The sequence below is a fragment of the Alternaria incomplexa genome (genome assembly GCF_024043165.1).
Source record: "Alternaria incomplexa strain BMP 0042 chromosome Unknown scaffold_2, whole genome shotgun sequence".
Lineage (NCBI taxonomy): Eukaryota > Fungi > Ascomycota > Dothideomycetes > Pleosporales > Pleosporaceae > Alternaria > Alternaria incomplexa.
The window spans coordinates 1,413,363-1,432,784 of NW_026249851.1; the positions used below are offsets into that span (position 1 = coordinate 1,413,363).

The 19,422-nt window shown below is 53.9% G+C and overlaps 6 protein-coding genes across 6 annotated transcripts; 4 read left to right on the top strand and 2 right to left on the bottom strand.

Annotated features, from left to right (window-relative positions):
- Window positions 1-565: 565 nt before the first annotated feature.
- On the top strand, window positions 566-3,133 carry J4E90_001969 (uncharacterized protein; the record flags this gene model as incomplete). The annotated part of the gene is made up of 1 exon (XM_051431553.1): window positions 566-3,133. The coding sequence occupies one exon, from the start codon at window positions 566-568 to the stop codon at window positions 3,131-3,133; it is 2,568 nt and encodes an 855-aa protein (XP_051294687.1).
- Window positions 3,134-4,287: 1,154 nt separating this feature from the next.
- On the top strand, window positions 4,288-6,515 carry J4E90_001970 (uncharacterized protein; the record flags this gene model as incomplete). The annotated part of the gene is made up of 2 exons (XM_051431554.1): window positions 4,288-5,503; window positions 5,551-6,515. 2 exons carry the CDS (start codon window positions 4,288-4,290, stop codon window positions 6,513-6,515), a joined length of 2,181 nt encoding a protein of 726 aa, XP_051294688.1.
- A 2,434-nt stretch (window positions 6,516-8,949) lies between these two features.
- Window positions 8,950-9,660, top strand: J4E90_001971 (uncharacterized protein; the record flags this gene model as incomplete). The annotated part of the gene is made up of 2 exons (XM_051431555.1): window positions 8,950-9,348; window positions 9,415-9,660. 2 exons carry the CDS (start codon window positions 8,950-8,952, stop codon window positions 9,658-9,660), a joined length of 645 nt encoding a protein of 214 aa, XP_051294689.1.
- A 3,636-nt stretch (window positions 9,661-13,296) lies between these two features.
- On the bottom strand, window positions 13,297-14,645 carry J4E90_001972 (uncharacterized protein; the record flags this gene model as incomplete). The annotated part of the gene is made up of 2 exons (XM_051431556.1): window positions 13,297-13,411; window positions 13,459-14,645. The coding sequence occupies 2 exons, from the start codon at window positions 14,643-14,645 to the stop codon at window positions 13,297-13,299; spliced, it is 1,302 nt and encodes a 433-aa protein (XP_051294690.1).
- Window positions 14,646-15,066: 421 nt separating this feature from the next.
- J4E90_001973 (uncharacterized protein) lies at window positions 15,067-16,186 on the top strand (the record flags this gene model as incomplete). Its single annotated transcript, XM_051431557.1, has 3 exons — window positions 15,067-15,269; window positions 15,320-15,532; window positions 15,580-16,186. The coding sequence occupies 3 exons, from the start codon at window positions 15,067-15,069 to the stop codon at window positions 16,184-16,186; spliced, it is 1,023 nt and encodes a 340-aa protein (XP_051294691.1).
- Window positions 16,187-16,972: 786 nt separating this feature from the next.
- J4E90_001974 (uncharacterized protein) lies at window positions 16,973-18,861 on the bottom strand (the record flags this gene model as incomplete). Its single annotated transcript, XM_051431558.1, has 5 exons — window positions 16,973-17,226; window positions 17,288-18,134; window positions 18,186-18,424; window positions 18,477-18,623; window positions 18,681-18,861. The coding sequence occupies 5 exons, from the start codon at window positions 18,859-18,861 to the stop codon at window positions 16,973-16,975; spliced, it is 1,668 nt and encodes a 555-aa protein (XP_051294692.1).
- Window positions 18,862-19,422: the final 561 nt, after the last annotated feature.

Sequence of the window (19,422 nt, forward strand, 5' to 3'; positions counted from 1 at the left end):
GAAGAGAGGAGCTGTGACTAGTATATATAGGTATCACTAGCGGAAGGACGTTGCGACGAGCGGATGAGCAAGTTTCAAGATGGTGGTGCAATTCGGCTAGATTGTTATAGATTGCCGTCGCGCCCCGCTGACATATTGAGCCTCCATCACGACATTTCCGGGTTGTGGAACCGCGCGCGCCTCAGCCATGTATGTACAATGTCCGTGTCTCGTTTGACATGGCGATACTTTGGTGGCATGAAACATGCTCAGTGAGTGTCCGGGAGCAGACGGTCAGGTGTCTTCGCCGGAGCTCTGACATGGGGACACGGTGTCTTGCATGCCGCGACCCGTAAATTGCCATGTCCAAGTCTCGCATGTGCTGGGCCCGTTCCTGCAGGTGAATTGCTGAACCCTGAGGCCGCGCCCGCCCCACGTTGGCTAGCGCGGGGCTCAAGCTGCATCCCTCGCACGCCCAGGCGGTTGGGCGGTGACGTCGCCCACTGCCGTCTGTAAACACGGCCAAACTGTTCTTGCCCATGACTTTGAGTGCAGCAGCCAGCCAGCAGACGACACAACCCGCACCATGGCCAGCAACATCCTGTTCCTCCCGTTCCGGCGCTCGCACTCTGTGAACCTCACCGACGCCATCAAGCAGTACATATCCTCCAAATATGACCAGCATCCCGACATGTTCACCAAAGACCTCGAGACGATCGAGAAGCTGCGGTCCGTCGCCACCCACGCCCAAGAACCCCACCCGAGCAACATCCCGAAGCTGCAGCAGTACGCCGCGCAGCTGATATGGCTGAGCGGAAAGTTCCCCATCGACATCGGCGTAGAATTCCCCTGGTATCCTGCGCTGGGATACAACACGAGCCGCCCGACATCGCGTAACAACCTCCGCTTCGAACTCGCGAACATCATGTTCAACCTCGCGGCCATGTACTCCCAGTTGGCCATGTCGTCGAACCGGAGCACACCAGACGGGCTGAAGATGGCAGCCAACAACTTTTGCCTCGCAGCCGGAGTCTTGTCGCACTTGAGGAATACTATTCTGCCGGAGCTGCGGACAGAGCCACCCGAAGACATGGACCTCATGACACTTGAGTGCTTGGAAAAGCTCATGCTGGCTCAAGGGCAGGAGTGCTTCTGGCAGAAGGCTGTCAAGGACGGGATGAAAGACGCGACCATCGCCAAACTAGCCGCCCGCGTATCCGATCTATACAACGAGGCGGGAGACGCAGGCATACAATCGGACGCTATCAGCAGCGAGTGGATACATCATATGACGGCGAAACACCACCACTTTGCGGCTGCTGCACAATACCGCGCAGCCTGCGATTCTCTCGAGAAGCGCAAGTACGGCGAGGAGGTCGCACGGCTACGCGACAGCCTTACGTGCGTCAACGAGGCTCTCAAGGAGCAGCGCTACATCAACAAAGTTGTGCTTGCAGATCTCAACGGCTTGAAGAACCGGATAACGGAGGACCTGAAGCGGGCCGAGAAGGACAATGACATGATCTACCTGCTACCTGTACCACCAAAGGTAGAGCTCAAGATCCTCGATCGAGCCAACATGGTAGTCTCTAGAGTCCCCAAGGAGATAGCCGAGTCCAACTCGATGCTGGGAGAGCGCGGCGAGCTTGGCCCAGCGCTCTTCTCCAAGCTGGTGCCCTACTCAGTACATCTGGCTGCTAGCATCTACGTAGACCGCCGAGATCGATTAGTCAACGGTACCATCGTAGAAGAGCTAGAGTCATTGACAAATAAGATTCACGAGGTACTCCGCAGCTTAAACTTGCCCGGCTCCTTGCAGGCTCTAGAGAAGCCACTAGGACTTCCCCCTGGTCTCGTAGCACACGCTGAAGAGATCCGTCAACAAGATGGCATCAACCGTCTCTTGCGCTCAATGGAGGATACGAAGAAGCTCATGTACACCGACCAAGCTATATATCAAGAAGGTGTCGATATCCTGAGGTCCGAAGCGACAGAGGACGAAGGCGCACGACGCAAGTTTGGCACAGAACGCTGGACACGGCCGCCTGCAGAGCAAGCAGCGCCTAAGCTCTATGCCCAGATCAACGAAATCGACGGCTACTTCAAGGCTGCTACTAACAGTGATAATATCGTAAAGACAAAGTTGAAGGAGAATGAGCACTTCATACGACTGCTCAGTGGACCAGATCACGAACTCGAGAACTATGTCCCGAGCGGCCGGAGACCTGCCATCACTGGCGATGTCGAGCGCGAGGCCGGCAAGCTTCGTGGCAGCTTCAATGAAGTCAGCAGGCTCGAGAGTAGGCGACGGCGGAAGATTGAGGCCTTGCGGACAAAGGCGAAGCAAGACGACATAAGTAAGTCCCGCGCATCTCTACACAAGCCATATCCTGACAGCAGGCTAGATCCGGAGCTGTTGCGCGAAGCTGCTCGCTTAGAACGGGAGTACCCTATGCAGACAATCGAGGCTGTGCAGTTTGAAGGGCTTTTCGACAAGCGTCTTCAGATGTACGACGCCGACCAAGACATGATCCAAGAAGAAGAAAAGGAGCAGGCAGAAGCTATCAAGCGACTGCAAGACGCAAACGCGGCGTTCTTGATCGCTCGTCGTGGCGATCAATCCACCAAGAAGCGTGAGCAAGCGTTGCAGAATTTAGAAAACGCATACTTCAAGTACAAGGAGATCATCTCGAATCTCGACGTTGGGCGAAAGTTCTACAATGACCTAGCTAAGATCGTAAATCGATTTCGGGATGAAGCGCGCACTTTTGCTTACAATCGCAAGTCAGAAGCGTCACATCTAGAAAGGTATACAGATGCAACGATTAGTTCCAACGGCTGTGCTAATGGTCCCAGCGATCTCACTACTCGAATGAGCTCCCTCGGCCTCCAGCAAGCAACGACAAACTCATTACATCAGCAAAAAGCGGCAGATGCACAAAACCCGCATTATGGTGCGACTGCACATGCGGAAGAACCTTTGGCAGCCCCGACACCCACGAGAGCAAATGTACCCCCGCCGTCTGGTATGTGGACACCAGAGGTTGGAATCCGGTTTGGTGGGGTGCCTACATCATCCGGGAACGCTCGACCTTCTGCTGGTCCTCCACAAGATGGGCGGTGGGACCCTGCACAAGGCCTAAAGTTTGGGTAGATTTGGTGGCCTGAAGCGTCATGCTATTAGCACAAGTAGTATATGGTCGAGATGTGGACCCAATGCACATGCACTTGTGCGGCTCTGCGAAAACACACGATTGGGACCAAATATGCTATTATTATCGTAGCTAAGTAATGCATCTCACAACGTTGTCGAGCATAGGAGCGAGGGCTTGGTTTGTGGGGACACGGGAGTACGCCTTGAGAAAGTGCGCCTTGCGACGTTGGTTCGAGCGAGGCAGTGCAGAGAACGCTCAGTGGGCCTACGGGTAATGACCTCAGGGACGCGACGGCTCGCCGAATGGCCTTCGCGCCAAAGAATCGCGCGGTGTGTGAAATTGGGCCAGTAGTGTTGCCCGTCGGATTGGTCGCCGAGGGTGTGATTCGAACGTTTTGTGACGGCTCGGCATCACTTTGATGTTCTCAAGCGGTGTCGTCGACCGCCCGCCGTAGCCGGCTATTAGACGCTTCACCAATGGACGGCCCGCGTGAATATGCGCAAGCTAAGTCGTTGTATAAGGCTGGGGCGGAGTGAGCAGTTGAACACAGTGATTCCCCAAGACCGAATGCCAGTAGCGGTCAGCTCTATTCCACCGAACCTAAACCCGCGAATTGCTTTGCGACTATCACGCGACAACGATCCACGTCGGCCAGCGCGTATCTCTCAGGGACTCGCAGCCGCGCTTGCTTGTCGCCATTGCTACCGCCCACGTCAAGCTCCCTCGCCCGCGTTGCTCTCGACGTCATTACCGGCGGGCAGAGGAACAACGCATAACGCATCCCCTAGCTCGTGGTTTCACGTCTCTCAAGAGTCTGAAACCAAGGAACACACAAGGAACTTTGCAGCGGGCTCTCCCATTGCGGGGCTAATTATAGCGGACTAGGCCGCTTCCAGCGCCGTCGCTCTTCGTGAGGTGGGCTGTGTCCTGCGACCGACGACTACACTGCGCCTCCTTCACACTCACCAGCCTCAGCAGACAAGCCAGTAACCCGACGACATTGCGTGTACCTGGAGGATATTCGACCACTCACAGCCGGCCGTTGATTCTTGGTGTCTACGAAGCTCTCCACGTTGGCCCAAGCGCGGCCTCCAGGGCTCCCTCCTCCACATCCCACCTATTCTTGGGCACACGCGAATCCAGTACCTACATCATGGACATCCAACAGCGAGGGCGCTCTCCCTCAGTCGGCCAGCGCATTCATAAGGCGCACTCTCCCTCGCCCAGCCCACATGCGCCCTTCCAGCACCAGCACAACGTCGGCCTGGGCTTCGATCCTGCTCAAGACCCATCCTCGTACGCCGTCACCAGCGCGGGGCTAAACAACACGCACTTCCTCACCACGACCCAAGGCCAGCCATTCCCCCAGCAGAACACCTTTGCCGACCCAGCTTTCTTCCAAGCTGCGCAGAACATTTCGCAGCACAACACTCCGCAATTCGGCCCCCAAGGCAGCAACATCTCGCCCGACCCACTCGACATCGCCAACTCCACCAACGCCGACTACGCCAACTTCTTCCAGGCCAACGACCTCGGCCAGAACCAATCGCTGCCCTCGTATCTTGGGAACACGCTTGACCCGCACATGCTCGACAGCCAATCGCAACATAACCAGTCCATCGACCCTTCCGATCTTATGCACCAGATGGCAGCCACACAGCACAACGCGCCTACCCCGCCGCACCTGCTGCCCAACATGAACAACCACCATTCTCCGAGCCCACATGCTTCGCCGAACCTGAACCAAGGCCCCTTCAGATCACCCGGCCACTCGCGACACACGTCATTAGACCCCAGCGCGGCCTACGGTCAGATTACGGAATGGGGGCAGATGGCGGGCGGGTTTGGCCAGCACAGGTCTAGGTCTAGGGGCAACAGCGATGCTGCGTCCTCTGTACACGCATCGTCGGTGCACAACTCGCCGTACCTGCACCACCAGGACAGCTTGGACAATGAGCAACCATCACCCCTCATCAACGCACAGAACGACCCCCAGCTATTCCAGGACCCTGTGCCAGGATTCGACCGATTCAACCTGAACAGCAGTAATGCGCACATGAGCGCGGGTAACAGCCCCCACATCTCGCCTCGCCTGCTTCCCCAGAATCAACAAGTCCTTCCTCAATTCCAGCCCGAAACCTTTGGTCTTACCCAGAACATGAACCCGTATGCGCCTCCAGACATGAATAGCTACCCAGGTCAAGCTGAGCCGTTCCCCTCACTGAACCAGCCTGTGCCTGAGTTCGGTCAGGCCGACGCCATGTCGCCGCCGGAAATCAATATTGACTTTGCACCGCCTTCACGGCAAGCAAGCTTTGAGCCACCCAAGCCCGAGCATCAAATAGATGCGCTGAGTCCGCCAGACAGATGTAAGCAGTCCAATGAATTCTACCAACCTTTTCTAACAGCGAAACAGCACGCAGCCGGAACAGAACTCGCGCCAGATCCGATCCTTTCAGCAGTGCTAGCTCGCGCGCATCAACACCAGGCTCGGACGTGAACCGCTCACTTTCCCCCCACGCTGCCAAGTCTCGTTCCCCTTCGCCCTCGAATAAATCCTCGCGCCGTTCTTCTACATCAAGCGTACCCAATCGCGACTACATCTTGGATCTTGCAGATCCGTCGCGACCTGCGCCGGCGGATGGCTCCAACCCAAAGCGCACACAGAAGCATCCGGCGACCTTCCAGTGCACGCTGTGTCCAAAGCGCTTCACTCGAGCCTACAACCTCCGATCGCATTTGCGCACACATACAGACGAGCGTCCGTTCGTCTGCAGTGTCTGTGGGAAAGCCTTCGCGCGCCAGCACGATCGCAAGCGACATGAAGGTCTCCATTCGGGCGAGAAGAAGTTTGTCTGCCGTGGCAACCTCAAGAATGGCAACAACTGGGGCTGCGGTCGACGATTCGCCCGTGCAGATGCTCTTGGACGTCACTTCCGATCCGAGGCAGGCCGCGTGTGTATCCGTCCGCTACTCGAAGAGGAGGCGCGCGAGAAGGGTGAATGGGATGGCCAGAACCAGCAACTGAACAATGGCAATGGCATGTTCGCACCAATGCCAGCTCAAAACTTTGGTAGCATGATGCCCGGGCAAACTGGCTTCGAGTCGTTCCCTCAGGCTGGCGGCATGCAAGCCCCACAGCCATTTCTGCCTGCTGCCATTCTCGCTCAGTACCCAGCACTCGCGGGCATACAGTGGGATCAGCTCCCAGCCGGGCCGCCTGACGACGATGGCGACATTAGCGGTCGCAGCAGTTTCGATGCTTCTAGTGGAGGCGAGTACTTTGAAGAAGAGAGCGACTACCAACAGGGTGGTCAACAGCCCATTTACGCTGGTGGAAACAACAGCGGGTGGGTTAGTGACTCGTACGACGGACGGTAACCGTCCTTCTTCACGCTCTGCCTTCTCTGGCGGCCCTCATCTCTTCACGATTCTGCGACGCAATCACGACTTGTTCCTACGAACCATGCGCGCTTGTGCCTTCTGTTACTTCATGTTTCTTGTTTGGATACCACTTTCATTGCCTTCGTACGCGCCTAAGGGTCATTGATACCCCCGGATTGGAGACTATCGAGGAGTTTTGTTTTGCAGATTATGGGCCTCGACGCCTGCTTGTAGCCGTCTTTGCTCGGTGGCGTTGTACTGTTTGATTTAGACGAGAGTATATACCACACGAAATGTAGCTTCAAGCCTTCACTTTGATTCTTGGTCGTTTGAGATGTGATGTGACTGGTGCTTTGGCTACGCTGGAGAATTATCCTGATGTATGTAAGTTTAATCATGCAGCATGGGACGCCAGCCGGAGATCTAGTATGATTGCTATTCTAGAAGCGCATGGTTTGCAACGTGCATTCACTTGTGTTCCTGTACTGCGTGTTTGTGAAAGCAAGCACAGGAGGATCTCTAGCCTGGTTACTGAATGCGCGTTTCGTAGACTTGTGCTTTGCAGAGACGCATATAGATAGGCAAATTGTAGGACTTCAAGTTATGATAGTCGCTAATACTATATTTTCCTTGGGACCCTCAGGGAAGATGCGAAGATGCTCGTTGTGAGCTGTTCCCTGTGCTATATGCGTCCTCGTCCTCACGTCTGGAGGCAGCAAACATGCAGAGCGAGAGAAAGCATTTTCTGGAAAAGGTGAATTCCAATCTTAGAGTATACAAATAGGGGGTTAAAAAAAAAAGACGCCGACAATCACGCAGAAAGTGCGGAGCTTCTATGGGCTTTGCACGAGCAAAAAAGGAGAGTGGGCCTGACCGGGATTCGACTTTACAAACGTTAGATTCCAAACTTCACATATTCAAGGTTGTGGCAACTTACACCCGGGGCCTGTCACATAACAGATACTCTGTATCCAGGATAAATTTCCCGAAGCGACAATCATACCACTAGACCATCAGGCCGACTTTTGTCTTGTTGATGACAAATTTGGAAAGTAGGTGGTCCTAGTAATTGGTCAAACAGACTCCAGAGGACATGGTGGAGACGTCTGAGAGGTCGCTGGGTAAGTGGAGTCGCGTGAGAATGTTGGTTTGAGGCGGCTGGTGCAGATTTGGTACGTGGACATGGTGTGCAGTGGGGCAGTGGTATACTTTAGTCAGGGTGGGACGCTTCTAATCATGGAATTCACAGCCTCACTTTACTCCTTTCGGAAGACTTTGCGAAAGAAATCTCGAACTTCTGGTCGACCTTGACCGTCTGTGCTACAAAAATTGATCGCGAGGATAGTAGGATCAAGCCGCAGACCCAGCACGACATCGAGATGCATACTGCCCAGCACAACACCACCACAACCAGATTGCATCGTATATACATGCAAGGTCGGCATGCAGGTATCACAAGACCCCGATCTTGACGTCTTGGTAAAACAGAGTAGGCTGGGCGCATCTCCTTATCGCACGCCTCATTTGCCCAGTAAAGTGTCACCGAAGCTTATGCGCACTGGGTGGAGAGCCGATCATACAGGCACAAGTATGTCCTGTGCATGGTGACGGGAGGGAGCCGACATCGCTAAACCTATGGCGATCCCCCCTGCAACTGTGCGCTCAACAACTGCTACACCGACATTTTGGCGCCGTTGCGTTCGAGGTGGTCGCCATCACGATCGAACATGCTGTGCGTAGACGTTCAACGACTATCATATTTTCACTTCAATCGAGTGCCGTAGTCACAGTCAAGACATCAGACGGTTTATTTGAGCACGCTGCGACCATGATCAAAAGTGCGGGGGAGACGTGCTGGGCATGCTAGAGTGGGTCCCTTCCATTGGTTCGGGCCAGCCCTTGTGCCACATGCAGTATAGTGGGTGCCCCAAGCTCCCTCCCAGCAAGCTCCCATCCACTGAGCACCACGGAGTCCAACGCTGCATCCCCGATGTGCCCAGTCGTTATGAAGTGGACAATCCACGAGGGTGTCCTGAGTCGTTGTACAGCACAGCTCACTGACCGCTCTCTGTAGAGATTCCAGAACGCAGGCCAAGGAATCCGAAGGTGGTCGCCGCTGCTGTGTTGTGAGGCTTGAGGGCTTAGAAAAGGGAGAGCTTCCCCTCACTGTGTCGCGAGCTCAGCTGTCATTCCTGTCCTCTCAACACCTGTTCCTGTCTACCGGTTCGATCGATAGCGCTTCCCATTGCCCGCCGCCTTCAGAAGCTTACTGACGCCCGCATCTTTGCGTCACTGAAACCTTATCGTCTTATAATCTACCACTAATTGCTCGTCTTGCTTCTTTCGCATACTACTACTTCTTCCTCTTCGCGCGCACTTGCGTTTCGTTCACACCAACTTCCCATACCTCAAGACTACACACATCTTCGCAATGGCCGCCTCAAAACCTAGCGTTCGCATCATCAGCGCCCTCGCCGGCCCCCGCCTTCTGGGCCCTCGTCTCACAGTCCGTCAGCTGTCAATGACAGGTTCGACTGCCTCTTCATCGCTCCTCACAACCGACAAGCCCTATGCCTCAAATCGTTCAGCTGGACCCATCCGCCTCCATGGCGAGCAAACCATCCCAGTCCCCGAGGCTACTGAGACCGGCAACAAAGTCCGCCGCTTTAACACATCGAGGAGTTTAAAGTCCGTTGGCGATTCCAGTACCCTGGACTTTATGCACTTTCCGGAGTTTGACCTGGAGAGCCGAAGCGCGCCCATGGGCATCAGAGTCCCTATCATCCCATGGGCCAACGTTGCCAGCCGGGGTGCTGAGAGCGAGGATTCCGTAAGTCTTGTCCCACTCTCTGTCTTTTGTTTATCGCGCAAGAGTGCTAACGATATGACTTCCTAGATCCCCATGCAGCCCACAATCTACACTGTCTCCGCTGACGGTACCCACATCCACTCCCCTTCCGCAATGACCGAAGTGTCCGACACAAACCAGTCTGGTTACCAGGGCATCGCTGAGGCTGTCGCCAACAAATTCACCTCGACCCGTGAGGAGGGTGAGGGTATGGTGAAGCAGATCTGGAATGATCTCATGGAGGATCTTGCCGATCTTGCGAGTGGCTCAAAGCGCGGCTCTAACAAGGCTTAAGTGGGGTGTACATATGCTGTCATGATTGCCGTCGGCGAACGGCGGTTCTGATGGTTACGTGGGCTTCGGACTGTACTGGACTTCCGATGGCTATCGGGTGGGTCTAGGGATGTTGAGTCGAAGCATGTTTTTGCTTTCTTGGTACTGTGGAATGGAAGGGTCTAGCGCGAAGTGCTCGGGCTTATGAGATCACGAAATACATTTTAATCGCTCTACGATCAGTGTCTCTCATTCTTCGTTGCAATGCGCTCGTTTGACTTCGCTGCCCCACCCCGACTTTTGATCAAGGTGTGCGCGAGCACAGTGCTGATTGACAAGGAACTGTATGTTGACAATCAAGATCGTAAGCGTAGAGTCCTGCCATCGCAATGGAATATACCAAATCCTCTCATCTCAGACCTCCAAGTTCTTCCATCAGTCCACAAAGCGCCCGCACGAGCGGCGGCCCAGTTTCACGATCCACGTCAGGATGTGTGGATTCAAGAAGCATAACGCCCACCTTCATAACCTGTGAAGGATACTTGAGGTTGCAGATTTCGGGCCGAGCAATCGCTCCAGACTCCGATGCCACTGGCTGGTGCGTAGAGATGATGCGAAGGCACGGTATACCGCTGTTCGTAGCAATGAAGGCATTAACGCCAGCCTGGTTATCAGAGGCGGCATCATCGAGGTAGATAACTTTGCCCGGAAGCGAACTTGGCCGTGTGCGCATCGGCGTCGTAGTACCGGTCTTCTTCGCTAGGTCGCGCGTCATCATGCTGTATGTCCAGAGGACCATAATGGCATGGTACAACATGAAGGAATCTGGGCCGCGGATCTGGTATGGCGGGATTTGTCGCGCAGCTCGGACTACCTGTCCAGCATGCCAGATTGCGACTCTGGCTTCTTTGGTTTGGCTCCAGGGTGAGAGGTGAGTGTACGCGCTGTTGGCAGCGCTCTCACCGCATTTGCCGGCGAAGCGCGTGATTAGATCGAGGTTGACGTGGAGGTACATCTGCAAGAATTGGTGGAACAGACAGGTCACGGCTGGATGTTTGCTAGGTACAAGATCTTCGCGTTGAAGGTATTGGTATCTGCGGGGGAGTGTCAGCTTCATCGAGTATGAGAGAAGATACACCAACAGTTTTTCCTGACGAGATCGAGCCCAGAGCTGTGAAGCGGCGTCGCTGCTCTCGTTCATCAGCGCAGATTGCTGTGTATACTCCCAGATTTGGGCAGCAATGCCATGCAGATAAGATGAGTGAGCGACTTGCATGTCGATGGTGGCAGGAAGACAGTGTATGGCAGCTTCGTCTTTCAGAAGTGTTTGCAGTGAGGGAGCGCTGGCGACGACGTCCATATCAAGATAGCGCATTCGCCATGTCTCTGCTGAAGGTGCCAACCACAGGGTCTTCGAGGCAGGCAACATGAGCGTAAGTTCAGCGTAGCTGATAAGTGGCGGGCGATGTTTGGCCATAGTCATGTGGATATCGTGCTCGAACAAGTGATACACCAACCTGTCTGTATTAGATGCTGGGTAAACAGAGTCTACTGTGTCTGTCATACCTCTTGTAAGATTCTTGCTCCACCCACTGCTTCCACTTTGCATGTAGTTCCTCGTCGCCATCCTCTGCAGACGGTGTAACTGCAGGATACCGGATGTAATCGAATCTACCGGCGCGCCGTAGTGCCTACAGAGTCAACGTGTGTTACACTATCATATCAGAGCTTCTTACCGTGACAAGAGATTGCAAGCTACTCTCCGCGATTTCCATCTTCCTCCTGTACCCACAGAATGCCCCGATATCAAGCCAAAGCATCGAAGCTTGGAGATATTCAAGGTCGCGTATCACACTGTTATCATTCTCGGACTGGAGACGTATTAGACATACTTCGACTTGGTGTCAAGCCTGGTATTTGCAAAAGACTTACCAGCCTGTTCAACGCGACTCGGACTATCTCCTGTAGCGCCAAGCCTGTCCTGCTCACCGAGAGTACGCCAAAACATACGCACCCAGCTGCCACCAAGGCAGTGAGATATTCTGGCCGGGCAGTCTCGCTTTCGAAGGTATACGGATGGATCCATGCATCCGTTTCAGTTCTTTTTGCAATTCCAACTTTGATCAGCTTGTCGACGCACTCTGCCGAAGGGAAAGAAGGAATGGTGATATGGCTCTGTGCTGTCTTCGACACCAATTGGAAGATGCGGTCACGGGCTGCCGGCGATAGCTTATCTGGGATCACAACGTTGGAAGAATATGGCATGTGTGGTGACGAGGCAAGATCTACGTTACGCTCGTCCAAAGCGATGTTTTCGTGCTCGCTGAAAGCGTGCTGGTTACGCTCGGGGATCCAGAACCTAAAGCAGGTCAGCGCTGATTGGTCTATCGGTCAGTGTGGCTTACCAGGCAGACTGTTTGAAGACTGCATGGCGCCTCTTCGCGGAGTTGCTATCAATCTTCTCGTGAGAAACATCTGTATTAAGAGGCGGCGTTGCAGAAGGCAAGGCTGTCACCTGCGATGTCTGCACTTCTAGCATCTGACTGACAGTTGGAGTGAAATCATTGCCAAAAATGTCAACCTGACCAAGCCAGTCACTCTCTGGCATCCATGCGGTCAGATCTGGAGGCGGTTGCATGTAGTCACTACCCAAGAAGTCTGGTGCGGGAACCATGATCTGTTCGAAAAAGGCCGGGATGGTATGCTGGGTATAACCAGTGGTATTGTACAGATCGAGTAGAGCTTGCGCCTCAGTATTGGTCTCGTTGAGGTAGACATCGTTCAGTTGTATGTCATCGTCAAATTGGTATGGGTTGCTCTGCTCTTCAACAGATGCTGCAAACACTTGCGCTGACTGTTGTCCTACATCTGCTTGAGCGGGCGGTGACGGATCGGGCGACTTTGTCAGGCATGGTAGGCTTTTCTTTTGGCACCGTTTGCATGGCCTTCCATTGTCGCATTTGACTTTTGATACGACGCAGGAGTTACAGGCCTTCGTGGCACGTTCTGCTACGCGATATGGGCCTACGAGCCCATCTTTAGCATTCTTTGTGTGAGTTGCTTGATGCCTGAGTAGCAAATCCCTTCGGTTGAACGCTGCAGGGCACTCCTCACAATGAAACGACCTCTCGTTGCGGTCTGTGCATCGTTAGTATTTCGTTGAGTGATGGCCAACGGTGAGCGAAACTTACGTGAGTCTAGATGTCGGTTCAAGTGGTCGGCACGTTCGTATGATCGGTGGCAGACTTGACACTGAAGCCCACCAATTGACGCATCGGAAGTCCACTTACGTTTCGAGGGTCGCGCATTCGTTGGGGTCACCGCTATCTCGACTGACATAATTCAAGAACTGAGGAACGGAAATGTGGGAAAAAAACGAGCAGGTAGTTCAAAGCGCATCAAGGCTTCCGGCCATCGGAAAGTGGGCGCCCCTACCCTTGTTCAGATGCGGGGTGTGTCTGAACCGTCACATCAATCGAGCCGACGGCATATCAATTGCCGAACCTTCAACATCCTCGGGAGTAGTCACGTTTCACATTGCAAGCCTCACTCATCAAGCCATGTCGCCTATGTCTACAACTGCAGCAGAAACATCGATTCAGAGGGCGCGGCTCAGGTGTCGCCAATACCCGTGTCGACCGAAGTGTGGGACCTGGTCTAAGCCACTGCTGTTGTTTTGAGACCAACCGTTATTGCTGACATAGAACGCCTTTGCTCCCAATCATGCACTCCCCGATAGGTGCAGTTGTAATCCATGAATTCATCAGGGTGCCTGTCCCGGTTAGATCATGCCAAAAAACCTGCGCGACTTGCACTCACATTTTGATCACATTGCTGCCTCGTTCCGTTGCAGGCTTCGCAGCTTCGCGGCTGAATCGCTGTATCAAGCTTGCACGTTCGTGTCTACTTTTGAAGACGTCTTCTAGGATCGAAGACACTTCGTCCTTGGATGGCCTGCCGATGATGTGACTGAAGAGCGTTCCTAAAGCTTCGGCGTCCTCAATGGTTTGGCTTGCACCTTGGCCTTGAGTCGGTAGCATAGCGTGCGCGGCATCCCCAATGATAATCGCGCGTCCAGAGTGCCATTTATCTAGCGGATCCAAATCGCGTAGCTGCCAGAGACCGATGCTTTCGGCATTCCGGAGTGCATCTTTGGTCCAGCCGGGGAAATCCTTGAATGTTTCCAACATCTTTTCAGGGTGTCCTTTCGTCACCCACGACTGCGCTTCGTCGGAATTCTCGTTCATCTGCTCGTCCGGTACCAGTCCAACGATACTGTAAAGTGATCCGCCGCGTGCAGGACCCATGATGAGTCGACAGGAGTGTGCCATGATCATAGAAGTATAGGGCTCCTCTGGTTTGATGTTTTCGGAGAATTGAGGCGCGCGCTCGTTCAGAATCGCAGTTGGCAGCATAAGCCGGTATGCCGAGGAACCTGTGGGCTTGGGATGAGCCTCTCGACCGAGTATAGAAGTACGTAGAGCACTGTGAATGCCATCCGCGCCAATGACAAGGTCTGCTTCTAAATGCTCACCACTCTCAAGTATGACTTTGCCTCCTTCACAGTCACACCGAGATACTCGTGCCGAAGTACGCAGTATTGCAGGCTGGCCGTCCCGTTCGATGGATGTAGCTGCCTTCTTGAGATAGGCGTGGAGATCTTCGCGGTGCCACATGATGCGGTCTGCGCCATACTGCGTCTTGCTCCGTAGAGGTATTTCATTCACCATCTTGCCGTCAGCATTGTAGATCCTGAATCCGTGGTCGACCGTGCCGTTCGAGCCGTTGAGCAGATCTGTTAATCCCCACGACTGTTCTAGGATCCTTGTGGCATTGGGTTGTAGTGAGATCGTAGCGCCGATCTCTGCGCTGAGACGAGATTGTTCGAGGATCGTAATCTGTCGACTGTCCTTCCGAAGGGCTATAGCTGCTGCCAATCCTGCGATACCACCGCCCACAATAATGATCCGAAATGGTGTTGACGATGACATTGTGAGCGCAGTCATGGGTGTACAGGAAGAGGAATTGATGGAGTGTCAAGATATTGTGCCGGAGTGAAATCGAACATGTTGGTGGTATCCCGGGAAAGCGGTTGCCTGATAATCGATAACCTCTCACCGTCCTAGCAAGGGAAACCTGCTGGAATTGATCTCTACCCTCCACTTTACGAGATCTTCTCCCAACATCCCCGCAATGTGTATTCAGGTTCGTGCATCTCGCATGCGCCGTCGTCGTAATCGGGGTTCGGAGAGGTGGGCCTAGACACGTTCGGTCCGTGTGGGCAACGCCAAAGGCTGCACATCGCACAGGCGCTCAGATATCGTGTGAGAAGACTGTTGAATATGACCTCCAAGCCAGTCTTCCCAACACAGCAATCAAGTTCCATTCAATTCGGCAAACAGCCCCAAGACCAATATACCCAACGACATGATCTCCACCGCAACGAAGACAGCGTCGGTTACGCTGAAGGCCGTCGAAGATCAGCGCATGAGGGTGGATGGCACGGATACGACGTTCGGAGACTGGAGGGACGACCTGGCTAGAGATGGCTATGCAGTCATCAAGGGTGCAATTCCGAAGGAGAGGGCCGATAAGTACGCAGACAAGATGTATAGCTGGTTGGAAGGATTGTAAGTACAGACACCACAACGCGATATCGTAAAGCACTCACATTTTCCAGCAACCTCGGCTATGACCGCAATGACTTGTCCACGGTCCACAAAGACAAGCTCCCGTTGATAACTGAAAAGGGCATGTGCCTCCAATATGCTGTTACCCACGAGGACTTTGCTTGGGCGATCCGAGGAGAGCCTGGCGTTGTAGGAGCCTTTGAGAAGGTTTACAATACCGAGGACTTGATCGTGTCGTTTGATGCGATCAACTTCACATTGCCGTATGTTGGGCGCATCCATGCCTCGAACAAGCTGACAGTCACTCTAGTCGCTCAGACCTGGCACCGAACAAGCCGTGGCCTCACCAAGACCAAGACCCATTGAAACCTGGATTCCGATGTCTGCAAGGCTTGGTGAATCTGCTTCCCAATGGTCCAGAGGACGGCGGATTGATCGTGTGTCCGGGCGGACACCTGTTGTCCGACGAGTTCCATAAAGACATGGCGGACGAGGAACGCATTCCAGCGTGGACACCAGAGTGGTATGGCTTCACTGAGAACGGCATGAAGTGGCTCGAGAAGAAAGGCCTGAAGTGGGCGAAGGTGTGTGCAGAGCCCGGCGATCTGCTGGTGTGGGACTCCCGCACCCCTCACTACAACCTGAGCTCCAAGACGAAGCAGCCTCGTTTTGCAATCTACACATGCTACATGCCTGTAGAAGATGCCACTCAAGAGGACTTGCGCAGGAAGAAGGATGCGTACGAGCGCTGGGTGGGAACGACCCACTGGCCAAACGCGAGGCACACAGGCTCAAACGTTGCGAAAAGAGACGGAGTGGACGACCCGCACAATCGGTTCGAGCCGGTGAACAAGCCGATCATGGATGAGAGGACATTCAAGCTGACTGGCATCCCGTATATCAAGGCGGAAGTCTAAGTGTGAGAGTGGCTTGATCTTGGAGCGCGCCCAAGGTGGTAGGGGAGGTGGTGGATGAGTAGCATCCAACGCGCCTGATCTGGTACGCGTGCCTAGCGTGACGCGTTAGTCCAGATTAGGCCGCTTTCTCTCGCTAGCTGAAATAAAAAACTATGACATCAACGAAGCTTACCCAACGTGCCCGTCTGACAGCCATCTATCACGGCATGGCTCAACAACCAGATAAAGGCGCTGAAGAGGATCACGAGATTCTATTCAGCGTTCTGATTATAGTGCGCTGCTGTCCAAATGACTCGACTGGATGCCGACAATGCCTATGACGCGTCAACGCATCCATCACCAACGAAGACCTAGCCAACACCGACACTGACATTGCTATGCAAGGCCATGGTACCCATCCATACCGACCGTAACTTACCGGCTTTCTCAGGCCGCCGTTGAAGGGCCCTTCCAGGGACATACAGCACCTTGAAGCTAATGCTACGTTGTTGACATGATTGCCCGTGTACGTTGCCAGCCCACCTCTGCCACAATCGTCACTGATCAGGCAGAAGCAGTCACATAACATGATACGACACGGCTCGAAAGCCAATCAAGGGGTTTACGAGCGATATCCACATTCAAACATATCTGAATTAGACTAGGACGCACGCGCTTCCCCAGCCACGCCAAAACAGCAACACAACAGTCTCGCTGCAACGCCAATACAACACAGCTGCACTCATCTGTCTGGTATCTCCGTAGATCTTCCGCCGACGTGACACGAGCATACGACAGACTGTCTTCTCAGTGCGACATGGAAGGGTGGCCTGACACCTTCTTCATCGCCCACTTGCCGGTATAGGCCCTGATCTTCTTACCATACAGGAAGACAGGTATGCCAAAAAGACCGAAGAGTGCCGTGAGTCCGGCGTACGTTCCGAACGTTCCGTCGTAGCCATCGGTCTCGATGAACCTGGCGACACCATAGCTGGTGCCGAAAGACACGAAGCCTCGAAGAGCCGTGATGACGACAAGAATAGGGCCAGCGCGTGCTGGATCTAAATGTAAATATGTAAAGTCAGTGTATGTCTCACATGCCGTCCATCCAGAAACACTTACAAGAGTCAAGAAGGTACGTGATTGCAGCGATGTTGGCGCCAACGAACGCGAAGTAATACGCTGCATTGGCGAATACGAAGACGAACCAGTGGTAATCTCCTGGGTTTTCCGCTGCCAGGCCGTACAACGTGGCGGCAAGGCACCCACATAGCAGGGGAATCCAGAGCAGCAACAGGCGATTCTCAGGTTCGTGAACTCCACCATTGCGTCTTGCTCGCCACTTGATTATGACATCGCTGCCGTTACCAAGGAGTGGGAGTGCCACAAAGGCGACAACGATCTGCCCAGCGTTGACGTATGATACGGAGCTGTCCGACCAGTTGTACGGAGGCGCGTGTACTATCGTGCCGTACGTTGTTCCAATGGCGATGTTGACGCCAATAGTAAGACCGTTTAGGCAGAAGGCCCAAAGCACATTGGGGAACAACATGACCTGGAAGGTGTTGACGAAGCCGTAGAAACCTTCCATCCATTCCGGTTTGTTGACGAAGATGCGCATATCTGACCAGACTGTGCGGGGAAGAAATTTTGTGTTATCCAGAGGCGGTCTTTCGGAGAGCTTAGCCGGCTGTGGTGCAGTCGCCCTACATCCTTCTAGCTCACCTCCCTCTTCGGCTGAGAATTGACCATAAGCGGTCAGAGGGCGATCGTACTTTGACTCGGGAACCCAGAAAATGGAAGCAATGAACGTGGCTGCGCAAAGACCGGCGCCTAGGTAATACCAGTTGGATGGGCCAACCGCTCCAGCGATTGGTGATGCGCAGATGATGTACACGGCTGACAGAACTGTCTGCGTGGCAGATTGCCACATCACGAAAGTACTACGCTCGTGAACGAAGTGGATTTCCTATACCCTAATTAGAGAACGTTTCTCGCGCCTTTGTCTTGCTATCGTTACCTGGATCATCATGGGGACCAGTGCCTCGCTCTGACCTGCAGCAAACCCGAGGAGCATCCTAGCGCCAAGGTGCTCGTTGTAGTCTTTGGCATTTGCGGCCCAGACGGCTGATGCTATCAAGAGCAACAGCGACAGAAGGTAGACAGGGCGCCTTCCGATCGCAAGAGCGAGTGGCATGCAAACTAAGTTGCCTACGCCCATGAACATTGAAGGGTACGTCATCAGCGCGGTTATGTCGGCTGCACACCCGGTCAGCGCAGTCAGAGCATGTGAGGAGCTGAGATCACTGACCATATGTAGCTCCAGCTGCGGCATAGATAGGGATATACCAGGTAAGAAGACCTCCAAATCCGGACACGAGTGCGAGACCCAGACTGGAGAAGACCGAGACCAACACGATGAAGAGAATCTTGCGAAACTTCGATAGATTCAACGGGTCTATTGAGAAGACTCAGTACGTGAGGCGACGAGCTGCGTGCTACAGAGTACACGAACCTTGAGGATCAGCGCTAGGGGCTGGAATCAAGAAGATATCGTCGAGGTCGGTGATGGTCACAGTTCCCATCGCCGCAGGCTCCTGGATGGGCTTCACGATGCCTGTCTCAGCATCTGAAACAACCTCATATCGTTCGACTTCGGTCTTCATGGTCTTCGGGGTTTTGATGTCGTCGAGCATCTTTGCGAGGTAAACGATGTTCTCGCGCTATAGCAAGATGAAGGTGAAGTCAACGGAAATATAAACCCGCTCGTCCAAAACGGAAGAGCACAAATGGCTGTTAAGTTCGATGAGAGTGTACTATGCGCGCAGAGAGGTGGTTATATCTAAATATGCGCTTCGGCTCCTCTTCTTCAACGTTCACCTATTGGTACGTGGCACGTCTTCTTGTCGTCTAGCCCGCGTCCAGACTCGTGCCACGGCCGACGATTTCGTTGGCGTTTCCAAGCCTTGGTCTGGAAATCAATGCCACATTCACATCCCGGCTGAGCAGAACTCCACTTCACGAGCATTACGCGGCAGTGTCGCACGAATGTCTATCTGGGGTTTCTGGCATGACTGTGGGGTAGGTAATCCGGGGTAGCGCGTGCGTCGGAGAGTGGGCTAGCTCGCGGAAGGAGGGCCATGTTCAACCAATCAGTATCGTGCAATTCGCAACCATTCTTGGCTTCAGCTCCTGCGCGGCGCAACTGCCGAGATTCTTTACGAGTGTTTGCAGTTGTCTCAGGGAGCCTTTGCAAT